The sequence below is a fragment of the Caenorhabditis briggsae genome, assembly GCF_000004555.2.
Source record: "Caenorhabditis briggsae complete genome, chrIII, whole genome shotgun sequence".
NCBI lineage: Eukaryota > Metazoa > Nematoda > Chromadorea > Rhabditida > Rhabditidae > Caenorhabditis > Caenorhabditis briggsae.
The window spans coordinates 8,077,846-8,092,905 of record NC_013490.2 but is presented as its reverse complement, the minus strand read 5'-3'; the positions used below and the strand labels follow the sequence as shown (position 1 = coordinate 8,092,905).

At 37.6% G+C, this 15,060-nt stretch overlaps 3 protein-coding genes across 3 annotated transcripts in view; 1 reads left to right on the top strand and 2 right to left on the bottom strand.

The window, feature by feature from the left end:
* Nucleotides 1-682, bottom strand: part of CBG16663 — a gene marked incomplete at both ends in the record, with an annotated part of 2,591 nt that extends 1,909 nt beyond the window's left edge. The window contains one exon of the mRNA XM_002641911.1: nucleotides 440-682. Coding sequence (XP_002641957.1) covers nucleotides 440-682 — 243 coding nt within the window. The remainder of the gene's footprint in view (nucleotides 1-439) is intronic.
* A 3,565-nt stretch (nucleotides 683-4,247) lies between these two features.
* Cbr-unc-86 lies at nucleotides 4,248-5,480 on the bottom strand (the record flags this gene model as incomplete). The annotated part of the gene is made up of 5 exons (XM_002641910.2): nucleotides 4,248-4,392; nucleotides 4,439-4,549; nucleotides 4,596-4,870; nucleotides 4,915-5,272; nucleotides 5,329-5,480. The coding sequence occupies 5 exons, from the start codon at nucleotides 5,478-5,480 to the stop codon at nucleotides 4,248-4,250; spliced, it is 1,041 nt and encodes a 346-aa protein (XP_002641956.2).
* Nucleotides 5,481-13,858: 8,378 nt separating this feature from the next.
* On the top strand, nucleotides 13,859-15,051 carry CBG16661 (the record flags this gene model as incomplete). Its single annotated transcript, XM_045244074.1, has 5 exons — nucleotides 13,859-13,918; nucleotides 13,968-14,094; nucleotides 14,484-14,569; nucleotides 14,608-14,694; nucleotides 14,740-15,051. 5 exons carry the CDS (start codon nucleotides 13,859-13,861, stop codon nucleotides 15,049-15,051), a joined length of 672 nt encoding a protein of 223 aa, XP_045096028.1.
* Nucleotides 15,052-15,060: the final 9 nt, after the last annotated feature.

Below are 15,060 nucleotides of genomic sequence, written 5' to 3'. Positions count from 1 at the left end.
ATTATATTTATTGTACACACACTCAAATCATCATGCCAAATAAAGAGTTTCATTAGAAAAAATCAAGTATTCAAAGAAACGAATAGGCGACACCGGCAAATGCAGAAACACTGGAAATCGTGATGATGGCGTAGCGGATCGCTCGATTTTTCCAGATCATATCACGCTTGATCTGAAAATCGAAGTTGAAATTTGGATNTGATTTCAAAGTTTGACACTTTATCTCTATTTTGAAGAAAGTTACAGTCCTGTCGACGCATTCTTTTTGGCCAGTACTGTAAGGTCAGCCAACTAATAACATCTAGGATGGCTAGACCGCAGAATCCTACCTATCCCAGATGTACCATTGCCAAAAGGCCGCGGACCATATCCGACAGCTTTGGTTCAAAGAACCTCTACTTTCTTAAACTTGAAAATCTCCTTTTTCCAGAAAACTAACCAAAGAATGTGTTGTGAAAAACGTATTGATAACTGGCAAACTGAGTTGTCTCATGATCTGTTCAGTGTTGGGCATATGAGTAGAATCATCTCGAATAATTGCAATCAAGTCACTTCTTTGAATATTGGTTCCTGATAAAAGTTCATAGAGATCAGCAACAGAACGAAGATCAGTCGAACATGAATCCACAATGATTGCTCCGATATCAGCTCCAATTTCTTTTAGAAGATTCGACTCGTTTATCTGGAAAATTAGAGGGATCTGAATTTAAATTAATTTCTAACACTTACAGTTTTGAGAGCTTCTAAAAAGGCAGCCAATCTGACAACAGCATTCAAATCAATCTCTCCACACTCAAAGTTCTAAAAGTTCAATTTGATGAGAAAGCTAGATTGAAATTCAATAACCTGTTGTCCAGTAGACTGGTGGATTGGGAGAATCGAAAGAATATATAGACGACGAGACGATGGAATAATCAGAACATCATTCAGAAGACGATGGGAGAGAACGGATAGTTGGGCAGAGTCAAATGAAGTGGCAGAAGACTGTGATGATCTGTGAGAGAAGTTGATAATAAAGAAGATTTTCGAGGAGTACAATCAAGGCAACTCATAGGCACAACTAAAACTAAAAAAAAAACAAAATGACTCACTTTCGATTCACTTTTGAAGGTTTCGGGTTCTTCGACAGTTTCATGGGTGATTTCGATGTAGTCCAAAGTGTTTCTGTATTTTTCTTCGTCGTCATTCTGGTAGTCGGAGAAGTGGTTGGTGGCATCGTGGTTGTGGTGGAGGTCATAGTGGTTGAAATAGTAGATGAAAATGTACTTGGGTTTTGATAACTTTGGAATGAGATTGTACTCGACGGAGCACTAGGTGGATTCGGTTGATATGTTGGATTCCATGGTACTTGGGATACTGTAGATTGCACTTGTGGTTGCTGCCAGAATGCTCCAGTTGACGCTAGTCCAGATTTCGATGCAAGATTTGCCATAGGGAAGTCTACTAGGTTTTTGGGTGGATTCACAAATATATCAGTATATGGATTGATGGCTGCTTGAGCCTGACTTAGCATTTGTGGGTCGATAGTTGGTAAAGCATTATTGAGTATTTGGCGGTAGTTGTTGGAACGAAAATCCAAAGATTCCACTTTGAATACTACCAGAAACAGATAGAATACCACTTTGGTCATCCTTGTCCAGGACGAGACGGATGGTAAGGAAAACAAGAAGATGGGACGAAATTGGAGAAAAACGAGAAGTAGAAAGGAGTCCAAGAGAGAGGGGGATTCAAAACAATGCTCACTGTTTTCGGAGGAGCCGCCTGTTTGGTCACTTTTTGTGTTTGCGAGGAGCCGTATTTCTGTCGATGCTTTTCGTCAGATTAGGCGGGTTAACAAGCAGGTTGCCACTGGGGCAAAAAGCTCTTCTACGAAACAATACAATAATGCATGGCGTTGGAATTGGGGGAAAAATAGCGAGAGAAAACCAGAAAATCTGAGGGTGGGGTCAGATGAGCAAAAAACAGGAAGTGCACCTGAACGTTGATTGACTTCAGCTTCCTTTTCTCTTTCAAAATAGTGTATTTTTTTATGAATTTTCAATTCTAAAAAGTTATTCTTGAATGCAAACTTGAAAAAAGCCATAAGGAGCAAGGTGTTCTAACTCGGTTGTTGGACTGTTACTTCTTGTACGAAGTGGAGCAGGACTCGGCTTTTGAAAGCATCTTAGCCAGGTTTTGGTCAGAACTTGCCCACAAACGGTTGTATGGCGAGCCATGTTCAGATTTTGGTCGGAAGTGGAAAGTTGAGATACTAGTATGTTGGAACCTTGTCTTTTCTTATCGGAATTGGTCGGAGCTTGGCCGGATTTAGTAGAGGCTTCATCCGGAACCTGATTAACTCCAGAAGTTACAACAGAGAACTTTAAAGGTAAGGACTTTTAAGGACAGGAGATTTTTCGTAGTTTTTTTGTAGCTAGAGTATGCATTCTACCGTCACGGTGTACAACGCTTAATGTACAGCTGAAGTCCTCGCCTTTATGTATGCAATCTGATCTCCAAAGTTAATCTTTTTTTTTGACAGTTACTAAATACTAAATTATTCGATTCTACCAAATAGGCAAAATATCCAGAAATACCTGTCTCATTTTTTTCCTGAAATCATCATCAAACAAGTAAAACAAATGTGCAAACATTGACTCAATTAATCGACATTGCCTCTTTTTTTCCGAATTCATTGTCTCCTCTTTTTCGCTCAACCGTCCAACTTTCCTTCATTTGTTTGTTGTTTCTTTTCACACAAAAATCTCTTCCCTTTGTTCATCGTTATGTAATCTTTTGAGATTAACAAATTATTCAAATGTTCTGTTTTTCTTCTTATTCTGAAAAATGTACATGATCGCATTTTGTATTAATTTTCAGGTAACGTTCCAGGTATTGTGTAGAGACTCTAGTTTGGCAAAACTCTAGCGGACTCACTATCAGCGAATTTCACAAAAATCAGTTTCATCAGATCAGCTTTATTTCGCCTAATGTTCAGCAAAGTTTCATTTTTGAATTTTTCGGGAAACTGAAGTTCAGAATTTTCTCGCTACAGATTTTTACAAAAAGTGTTCATTTTCTCAAAAACCTCCGCATATTTTGCAAGAAGAGAACTCTATTCAACCTTTTCTAAAAAATGTTTCTAGGTAAAGTAGAACTTGATAGCAGTTTCTTTACGGACAATCAGTAATTTCAAAGGAGTTCTAGGGTAGGCTCTGTAGCTTTATTTTGCGTGATTATCATGCGGATTGTATATTAACATTTTAAAATTCGACAAAAAAATAATTTGAGGATCCTCGACTGTCGTTTGTGAGCTTTCGGCCAACTCTTTCAAGCCAAGTTTATTCTCATTTGGTTTCAGTACTATCATCTTCATTGTAACAATGTAATTTCTCTATCATCTTCATTCTAAACTTTTTAGAACAGACCTCCCGTGCCTTCTCCGTCTCTTTTTCTCTCTTTTAAAAAAGAGCTCAAAGTCGGAGTTCCGATATTTTCTATTCATTCTTCTTCAATTATTAATTGACATATGAAAATTTCATATTATCCCCCTTTTTTCCTGGTTCTCCTTGTTCAAGTCATTCCCTATTTTCTCCTGGATTTGTTTTCTTACATTTCTTCCAAAAAAAAAATCAACGATCATCACCTAAAGATATCTAAAACCTATGTCCCCCATGTCCCTGAGCTTTCAAATATCCGATGTATTTAGCACCATCCTGTCTTCCTTCCTCCCCACGAGACGAAACAGTATAGAGAGTGAAGAGGGAAAAGAGATACGGCAGAAGGCCGAAGTGCTGAAATATTCATCAACCTGTGTGAGGATGGATGCGTGTAAGGAAAAAAGAAGAGACTCTCTCTTGTGTGTGAGCCACAACGACGAAACGATTACGGTAGTTGTATTTGAACATCGTTAACTGGCATTGGAAGGGAAGAGAAGAAGGACAAGAATTGAAAATGAAGACGTCGGCGGAGGAGGAGAAGGAAGAGGATGATGGGAAAAATGGAGACAGATTTCCTGTTGGATTTTGTTTTATTTCATTTGCTTGATGCGTTACATTCGATGTATAAAAGAATCATTTTAAAGAACATACGAAAATAGAGACAAGAGGAATAAAATATAAAAATGAGGATCTGGTAATAAGAGGGATAAAGAAAAAGAACGTTCGAATCAAAAAGAGTAACATTGAAATACCCGATAATCAAAGAAGCCAAAATTAGGTCTTCTTATTTTTCATAAACTAAAATAATTATTCGAATAAGATGCCAAATTAATCAAAGAATCCTGGAAGACCATTATATGGTCCTTGACCCTGTTTCAGATTATTATTTGATCCATTTCCAGCTACCACAGGCATCACTCGGGGACCCATTACGGCTGCTGCACTTCTGGCACGGAATTGAGAACGGAAATCTCTAAAAAGCACAAATAATGAATATATTTGGGATTTTTGATTCTTACCGTTTTTGTTTTTGTCTCTGATTGCAGAACCATACTCTCACAACATTCTTTTTCAAATCCAAACGATCAGCAATAGAGGCGATTCTCTCTCCAGATGGACGGGGTTGTTGTCTGAAATATTTGAAATGATTTCTGAAAATCTCCGAGCTGCTCTTACTTGAAAAACTGTTCCAACTCTCGCTTCTCAGGTGCTGCAATACTTGTTCTCTTTCTTTTCTTATCCGTATTCGGAAGAATTCCATTGATATCTCCAATCGTATCCTTTTGCTTCATTGCCTCTTCTGCTTTTTCCAACCAGGAATGAAGGATTGGTTTCAGTGCAACCATATTGTTATGTGAAAGAGTTAGAGATTCGAAACGGCAAATCGTCGATTGGGAAAGAGATCCGACTCCAGGCATTTTTAGATGAGCAAGCGCTTTTCCAACGTCAGCCTGAAATTTTCTTGCTTTTTTTAAACTTTGATTGTTAATCTTACCTGTGTAACTCCCAATTTTATTCTTCTCTGTTTAAAATGCTCCGCAAATGTTTCTAATTGTCTCGGATCAGTTTCCAATTCAGAAGTTGGAGGTGCAATCGGATATCGAGTGATGTTGTTGGAGGTAGAGAGTGAGGAGGTAGTGAAATGTTGTGTCATATGGCTCATATTGTATTGAAACTGTGGTGGTGCTCCGTAGGTTTGCATAGCCATCACTTGTTGCAGAGGCGTCATTTGATCTTCAGAAGACGTTGGAACGACAACAGAAGCATCGAAAGGTTCAGAAGAGCTTGGAAGACCTTGATAGATATTGGTGGCAGCAGAAGTATCAGGTATTCCTGTGAAGTAGTTGCTATAGCTGAAAAAGCTTTGATGTTTGTAAAAGACGGTAAAATTTGTGAGAATAATAATTACCTGAACATATCATGAGGTCTCATCAATGGATTCGTCAACTGAGGAACATTCTTGACATCGATATCAGCGAGAGCAGCAGCTCTTGCATTGAGAAGTGGGTCATCGAATGATCCAAATAGACTGTTGTTGAACTGCAATTCGATAATCTTCATGGTTTTGAAAACGAGTTATGAATACTTAAATTTCAGACTGACTTAAATTGGGGGAGGAGGCAAATTTTGTTACCTCTTCGTGCGTCAATGCCATTCGTTTTTTCTATTTTTAAATTTCACCTGTCTCCTTCTACCTCCTACTCTCCTCCTTTTGGAAATTGAAACATTCTAATCTAAAGCCTTGATCTAGAAATCCCACATGACGACAACTACTAAAAATGAATATTTTATGTTTCGAACGGAAGAAAGAAACAAGCGATATCACATTGAAGAATGGGATATTCTAGATGCCTTTCAGTCAAAAAAAGGAAGACGTTGAAAAATTAATGGAGCTCGAAGTTAATTATTAAACAGGGTTCATTTGAAATTTGCCTTTAATTCCCACTCATTCCAAATGAGATTATATTAGTTAGTGAATTGCAAAAATTGGTCGCAAGATTTCTATTTTTAAGATCTGATTCGAGAGATCTGGGAATGAGCAATACTATCAGTAATTTCCGGTGATAAGAAAAAAAACTGTATAGAAATTTTTTAATGATAGTTTTTTTCAAACCAAGACGGATATGTTAAATTTCAATTCGATCGTTAATATACTACCCTAAACACCCTAATAGAATGCTCCTCAAACCGCCAACTTTGAGCTTATTTGTCTTGGTTCCTGAGAAAGGTATCAAAAAGTTGTCAACTGAGAAAATGTTCTTCATAATATCAGTAAAATTTTGTTAGTTGACAACTTTTCCATATCTTTCACAGGAACCGAGATAAATTGGCTCATATTTGAAAGTTAAAGATGGCATTCTATTATTTACGGTATGTTTAGTCTAGGGTAAAGGATAGCCATCAGTTTTTTACATGTTTGTAATCAAAACTTTGAAGTTATGGTTCCAATGTATTCCGGTCACATGAAGTATTTTTAGAAATTCTTAGCATGGCCTCAATTAGATTATTCCATCAGCCCTTTTCAGAATTCCTAGTCTGACTGGTAAAATTGAAATCTTAACAGAAATTATAATTTGACTGTCTCAAAATCCAGTAATGTGAAAAATCTCAAATCATCCGGGAACTAATCTAAGCTGGTCTTACCTCCACATGCTTCCACCACTTAGATACGAATTGAGCGTACAGTAATGTTTATGTGAGAAGAATGAAAAAAAGAGAAGCTAAGCGATAGGGGGAGCTCACAGTGAGTGAGTGAGAAAGAGTGACCTACCTAAAAATTCACTTAACTTAATATTCAATAAGGCTTGGCGGGGCCCTGCAACGGGGAGTAGACACACATACAAAGAATGAATATTTGATAAAAACGAGCCGAGTCTCTAATCAACAATTCAATGAATAAATCCGTATAGAAAGTCAACTGGCGCCGCCAGCCCCCTTACTTTTGTCTTCTACAGTCTCTTTTCTCTTTTGGATTTTGGAAATGCCACACTTACCGGTTGCATTTTTGAAGCGGTGGTCGTCGTCGGTAAGGGTGCGGTGTTCTGCATGTCCAGAAGAAAGAAGGGCTCTCAAGCGGGGAAGAGGCAGATGTGTACGGAAAAAAGGATGGAGTCTCCCTCCCTGTCTCTTTGGTCTCCACCCCCTTCAGCCGATGTCCAGAAGGTCCATTCTGTGGCGCTCATTGGGTGCTCCTCGGGTATACGGTAGAGATATCTCTCGAATCCAAATTCAGACTACGCCCATTTTCAAAACCTTGATTTAGAGACGATGAGGACGACCGAGTAGTCGGAAGGGTGGGGCTTCTGTGGATATGGATGGAGAGGGAAGGCAAAAAAAAAGAGAGTTGAATTAAAAATGGAGCCGAGTGATGAAATATTAAAGCCGACAGAAGGGACCTCTAGAAGGCATAAAAAGAAAAAAGGCTACTGGAATCGATATGTAGCCGTCACTTTACACAATTCTTCTCGTTTTCAACAACTTTTTTGGCTTTTTAATTTGAATTATCTTACATCGAAAACTCTGTAATCGTATTCCGGATGAAGCCTTTAATTTGTTTCTTGCTTGGAAATTTAACATCCTGAAATACTGTTTATCAATTTTGAACTCAGAGGAGAGTGATAAAGCTCAATATTGATTAATCTCTCAGATAGTAATCAAGCAACACTTTATTTCTAGTAGATAAAACATGGACTCAAAAAGAAACAGATGACAGAAAAGCCCTTTTTTGGAACATAGCAATTATCTTCCGTTAGACCTATTCTAATCTGTTTTTTCTGTCAAAAAATGTTTACTTTCTGTCAATGTTTCCATAGTTGGAACTTATTGAATAAACGACCACTTCAGCCTGAGAATTTGAAAACCATGAAATTGTTAGGCATATTCTGGAGTTTAATTCTGAAATAGATGACGATTTCCAACAATCGATCTAATTTTTTTAAAATAGAAATTTCATGTTATCGGTTTTAAAAAAATCAAGTAATTTTTTCGATGCATCCCAATTCTTGCTCCACCATTCCAGTCAAAATTGCATACCGTAATCACTTTAATGGAACGCCACTCCAAATGTTAATATCTCGATTTCTGTGAGAGATATCAAAAAGTTGTCCACTAACAAATTTTCACTGATATTATGAAAAACATTTTCTCAGTTCTGCTCTTTTTGATACCTTTTTCAGGAAATAAGATACATAGGCTCAAAGTTGACTGTTTGGGTGGCGTCATATTAGAGTGCTTACCCTAAACTATTTTTTTTCAAATTTAAGTGGAAGGTCAAATTTTTCATAGTCGTTCATTTTGTATATAAACCCTTCCTACAATATGATTCAAGATCAAAATATCAAAATAATTTTCCATTCCTGATTATAACTAGAATTCACCTCTTTCCCAGTATTTTCCCCTCACCTACCGTAACCAATCTCCATTCTTCTCCTCCTTTCTTTTCCAGTTCTTCTCTCTTAAAGTTTTTGTTCTTCTCTCCTTTTATTCAATCCTTTTTTCCTTTCTTTTCTTCTATTCTCTACCGTATCATATAAGGGAAGAAAGGGAAAAAGGACCGAGAAAAACGAAGGAAAAGGAGGTTAAACGAAAAAAAAGAAGAAGAAGAGAGGATGGATGAGAAAAGACACGGGGCTTCGTCGTCGCAGAAGAGTCATACATTAATAATAAGGTGGTGTGGGAAGAAAGAACCAGAAGAGACACTCTACGATCCGGGCTCCAGCCTACACAGTCAGATTTTAAGAACGAGAAATAAGTAAGGGGACTTCTGTGAAATAAATTTGGATGCTCTGGGGAGGTAGGAAAAGTAAGAATTACAAGATTTCGATAAACTTCTCCATGATTTTCCTGATTTTCGATTAGCCAAAAACGTTTACTCTAGTCTAATGTCAGAGAAAATTAAGGTAAATTATCTTATATTTCATCTTCAAATTCCTGCAAAAAATATGGGTGTTGAATAATGCATTTTGAATTGTTTAGGGATCAAAATACTCTAGAATTGTATTAAAACGTTTAGGATTAAACCGAGAAAGTGCTCTGTTTTTTTTTTTCAAAACTACCAAATCTGGGTTTTCTGTGCCAACATTACGCCAGTTTTAAAATCAGCGCGACCGTACCCTTTTTAGCGTGTCGAGAACCACAAGGATTCACATTTTTTCACGAAGTTTTTTAGAAAATGTGTCATTTCAAAAATTCGCTCAAAATTTTTAGCGAGTCCCGACGCGCTAGGGGTATACGGTCACCCTCGTTTTGACTGTGCGAATTGAAAATATTGGGAGTCTGAGCGTATGGACCGCTTTCTGTGCCGAGAAATCTCAGATTTGGGAACTTCGGACGCGACATTAGTCAAAGAAATCAAAGAAAAAACCACGCATCACCAGATCCCTGCAAAATTTTGGGTTTATTCAGAACAAATTCAGAGTTGTTTAGGAATTTTGAACCTCAACTTTCGATGGCTATGCTGAAAAATCGAATTAAAAACATTGAAGCTTAAAAAACATATTTGATTCATCCCGTATTCTCCACTTAAGCCTGAATCCCAGTTAACCTTTTTGTTCACACTTCTTGGTACTCTTTATCCAGTCAATTAGTATCACCCTCCTCGACTCACTTTTTCATTGTTCTTTCTCAAGTACTGTTCAAGCTGCACCTGCTCTATAGCATCCTCTCTTCTATACTATTATCCGCGAAAATCCGTGCATTCATAGTTTCTACACACATATTCTCACGCTTCAGATGAGCACTACAATACTTTAGGAAAAACAGAGTGAATGCAGTGAACGACTACACCACCATATGGGTGCATTACGGCTGAGGTATTCCAGAGAGACAAACCAATTGACATCCAACACGACATGACACGAGCTTCTTCTTCTTCTTTTGGAGTTATTAGTTGGATGATGGTCTCAAAATGGAAAGAGTGTGGAATATCGAGAGGACGCAGACAATTAATTTAGAAGATGAGAAATGGGGAGAAGAAACATGTTGCACTCATCATTTTCCTCGTTTCGTGACTGACTCCAATCATAACTTTTTCTTCGCCCTACATGCTAATTTGGTATCAGAGGGGGACCATGGAAAGTATCATCAGCTGGTTTTTATTTGGTCAAGGATTAGTAGAGGAAAAGATTATCGCGGATATAACGAGCAGATGATGTTCACTACTTACTGTAGTAACTACTACATTATCTCTGCAAACAAACATGTTAACACTAATAAGAGAAGCTAAGTTTGGGACCAGGGGTGTTTCATTTCACTTTTTATTATCTGAAAATAAACTATTGTTCATTTGTCCGCATTTATGACCAATTGTACTCAGAATTCAACCATATGCGGTATCGGCTCCCCTTTTAGGCTCATTTCATTCCGACATATATATCCGCGATATTCTCAATTGAGTCATAATATTTCATGTTGCCATCATTAAAACCGTTTGCGCGGAGGCAACATGTGTTCTCGTGACAAACCACGAATTCTGGTAGTCATTTGTCAGTTAATGAGGTACAACAAGAAGGAAAAAGACCTCCCGAAAAAGAGAGGACAATAAAGAGGAAGGTGTACAAAAAGAGAAGCTGGGAGTAATTGGTTTTAGGATAAACCTAATCGAAATTTAGGATTAGAGGGATTAAGAACCTTTTTTCACTTCCATAATTTTGTCAACTTGTTTTTTTTTCAAATTCAGGGTTACTGTACCTCCCGCAAATCATGAAAAGAATGGTTCGACTCAAACTCTAACTTTAAGTTTCCGAAAATCTGAAAGTTTCATCCAACCTGAAAAATCCAATTACAGCATTATTCTAGTATAAAAATTTGAAGCTGTGGAAGAGAAAGGTCAGTGGCTGTGGCAGAAGATCCACAACGACAACTACCGTAACCTAAATATATTTTTATTTTTGGGATTTATTATCTCGATTTTCGTACGTTTTCAGTCAATTTTTTTCACACTACAAAAGTTTAATTTTCCGACTTGCTTGGGGAAAATTACAGAAAAAACTAGAAAATAAATCCCGACTATAAAAATGTTTTTAGGTTATTGTAGTTGTCGTTGTGGGACCAGTGGAAAATGGTCAACTTTGAAGTTCTGAAAAATGAATCCACAATTCTTTGATTTGTCTGAAAAATATCAGTATAACAAAAAAAAGAGAGCTCCAGTTTTGTAATTGCCAACTATTTTGTACGAATCCCAAAAAAAAGTTAAACTCTCGTTTCAGTAATTTGACAACTTTCGGAACATCTTCAGAACTGATTTTTAGATTTGGGTCTCATTTTCAGAGTTTTCAGAGTTTGCCTGAAAAAAATTAAAAATACCTTATCTCTTTATTCGGTACTGTAGTTCCCCACACCACCTAATTCCTATCCAAACAAACACCTGACAGATGGTAACATACTGTACATGACTTTACAAGATACACACAAGGAAGATCTATTAACAACTTGTAATAATGCTTCTCTCCGAACATCTGTCGTTACTTGACCTGAATAACTAATTTGATAACAATTCGGATAAAGTGGAATGCCGACACGCCAGACGATTGACATGAGTCGGGAGCTGTAGATGAAGAGAATGATGACAACCGTCTTTTGATGTCTTTGTGCTTACGCAACATTACATGTGTGTGCCGATCCCTATTCGGGAGGGGAAAAGATAATTGGTCCTATTGTTGAAGGAGAGAGATCAAGATAGTAATTGATACTCTAGACTTATTGAGGCTAACGGAGAGAGATACGGTAAATATGGGGGTTTTCGAGGAAATGCGATTTTTAGATAATTTTTTATTCTTACAGATCAAAATTCAAGAATCTTCCAAAATAAAAACTGTTTAGAATAAAGATCATTATAAAAGTCTTGAAAATTAGAAAGCTTCCAAAAACACATCTAAGTGATTCTATGAAAAAAAGTTGTAATGGCACTCGAAACTAGATACCGTATTACCTCTAATAGAAGCTCACCGAAACCGTCCACTTTGAGATCAATTATCTTGATTCCTGTGAAAGATATGAGAATTTGTCAACTGAAAAATTGTTTATCATATTATTCCCAAATTTTTATCAGTTGACAAGTTTTTGATATCTTTAACAGGAATCGAGATAATTGAGCTTAAAGTTGACAATTGGGATGGGCTTCCATTAGAGGAAATACGATAGTCCGAAAGTGTGAACATCGTAATTTTTTGAAAATGGTGATTCCACATGTTTTGTCTCAAAGTCAGACCTTTTTCATTCAATTTTTTTTCCTCAAAACCATCCGATTCTATTGAGCTTACAATGTTATTAGAAGGGATAATATGCTTGCAATTAACATCATCCTCCCGAGTAATCGTTTTCACTCATAATCTCCTTCTCCCCTTCTTCTTCTTAATTATTTTGCTTTTCTTTTCCAAACCTTCCGATGCAGAAAACGGTATTTATGTTGTCGGGGGAAAATTGGTTTATCGAAGATGACAGGTGTTTGTAGCTCGCGCATTTTCGGGTCTTTGGAGCCTATTGACGGGTGCCTTCTGAAAGCGTGGAGCATCCGACCGAAAACAAGCAGGTGATGGGGTGAAGAATGAGCACAAAGGGATGAAGGTACGGCAATTATGAGACAACTGGGGATGGTACATAAACAAACATATTTCCGGTTTACACGAAAATTTTGGGAATGGGATTGGGAATTTAGAATTCTTGTTGTTAATCTGAAATGGTAGTTTCAGTGAAATGTTATTCTTGCACTTTCCAATGTTGGAAAAAAAGTACATCTTCACTTGTCTACTGAAAAATTCATTGAAGATGTAGTTGAGACGAAGATAAATGATGAGACACAGGAGAACACAATTTTGATATTTAGCAACTTGAAATGGATCATCAGACTAATTATTTTCAGCTTAACTACGGGCTAGAAATGTGCGGGATCCCAGATCCCATCTCCCGTTTCCCGTATCCCTTGAAGAAAATATTGATAGCTTTTGTTTGATGGTTCTTAGCTGGAATCAGGTTCTCAGAGTTGGAAACTATATGTAATATTCACAACTAACTAGAGAACCTAAAGAAAATATTGTCGAAAAAAAGTGGGACCTGAAAATTTGAAAATCGTAGCTTTTTTGATCAACGAAAAAGTGCGGCAAAAACGTAATATTTCAGATTTTCGCCTCGTTCGAGCTACTTTCGCAATTAAGTTCGGTTTTTCGATGAAAAACAGATTCTGGAGATGCTAGCGATCATTTTCATACCAAGAAATCTAAATTTTGTCCAGAAAATCCCACTGGATTCACAGAAATAAGTTTCGTTTACTACCGTAGTGATTTTGAGGCAAGGCCTAGAAAATTGACTTTGAAGCCGCCCGCGAAATTTTCCAGGTCCCACTTTTTTTAATTCGACAATAAGATCGAACATCGTTGTATATCATTTTGTAGGGTGTACAGTTCAGGATATGATAACAATACCTGCGAAGGGGTAATTTGAATCGAAATATTCTAAAAAGAAGATATGTTCAGTACTAGGATTGTTTTTCAGAAACAGGTTTTGTATTCATGCAGGAAACAAGTAGGATCATTGTGTGTCACTGAAATCGAAAGCGACTCTCATGTTTTCTTCAAGATTCTCGATAATTCTCTATTTTAAAGCAGAGAAACGCAGTCATTTGCCTTGGTAATTATATTGTACGTTGTTCGTAGGTAATGATAAGCAGCCGACACTTTCCGGAGTCGCGAGTGCCACTATAATTTTTATGGTAAATGACACTCCATGGAGCTCCAGACTAGAGTCACTAAACTGCGTTTCTGGTTGAAATAAGCAAGCGCGTCATGTGCGTGTTGACCCATAATCGCACGTTGGCGCAAGTTTCGCGCGGAACAAAGCATTGCGTTGAGCTAGATTTTTTTCGGTTTCCAACTAAAAAATAACGTGTTCTTCTTGTTTTCTGTCACAACAGCTAAATAAATCAAATACTTTTTACAGTCACAATCATGACGGCTGTCGCCGAAAACCGGGTCGTGCGGCGAAATGGTCCAGGAACTAAAAGAGCGGTAAGATCTTTTCCAGCTTACAAAACAATCAGAATTTTTTTACTTGTAGGATTGGAACTGCTGGCCTCCATTGGCGTTTGAAGAAATGGACAGTGCTCTCAACATTCAGCAATACATCCAACAAACCATCAAAGCAAATCCATCTGACGTTGAAGCCATATTGACTCCGCCTTTGGGTTTGTTTTTCTTTGAATTTTCAGCATATTTTTCTAACTTCCTGTGTATTTCCCCTCTTCTACCGGAATCTTACTGTGTGTTGAAACTTGTAAGATGCCCCTGCTACTCTAATCAATTTTATAGTCGCGAAACTTCCCGCAGACCAAAATTTTTAATGGGGTTATTCATGTAGCGAAAATGTGTATTGAAATGCATTTCCGCGCCCTCGAAATTCAATGCATGAGTGTCGCGAAATGTATAAAGATTTTCCCCATCCTGCACAAAGTTGAAAGGCGCATCCCTTTTTCCAGAAAAAATATCTCGCCACGCGATGTATTGAAATGCATTTACAGTTATGTCGCGAAATGCTTTGAAATACATTTCGCGACACTCATGCATTTCTGTTCAGATCAAGATGAAGGGGTCTGGAAATACGAACATCTCCGTCAATTTTGTATCGACTTAACGGATTGGCTCTTTTGTTGCAGGTATCAGGTTACAAATTAACTGTTCCATTCATAACTTATTTACAGAGAGAATGCGTTCCTGAAACTTGCCAGCAAATGACTGCAACTGAACAATGGATCTTTCTCTGTGCTGCGCACAAAAATCCGAACGAGGTACGGATTTTCATTTCTCAATATCGCTAATACAAAACTTTTCAGTGCCCAGCAATCGATTACACAAGACACACACTCGATGGAGCTGCCACATTGCTCAACTCTAATAAGTACTTCCCAAGTCGTGTCAACATCAAGGAAATTTCAATTTCAAAGCTGGGATCAGTTGCTCGTCGCGTTTATCGCATTTTCTCTCACGCGTTCTTCCACCACCGGAAGCTGTTCGACGAATTCGAGAATGAGACTCATCTTTGCAAGCGATTCACAACCTACGTGTCGAAGTACAATCTTATGCAGCAAGAGCATTTGATTGTTCCAATCTTGCCAAACCAACAGCAACAGCAAACCGCTCAATAATCTGATTAT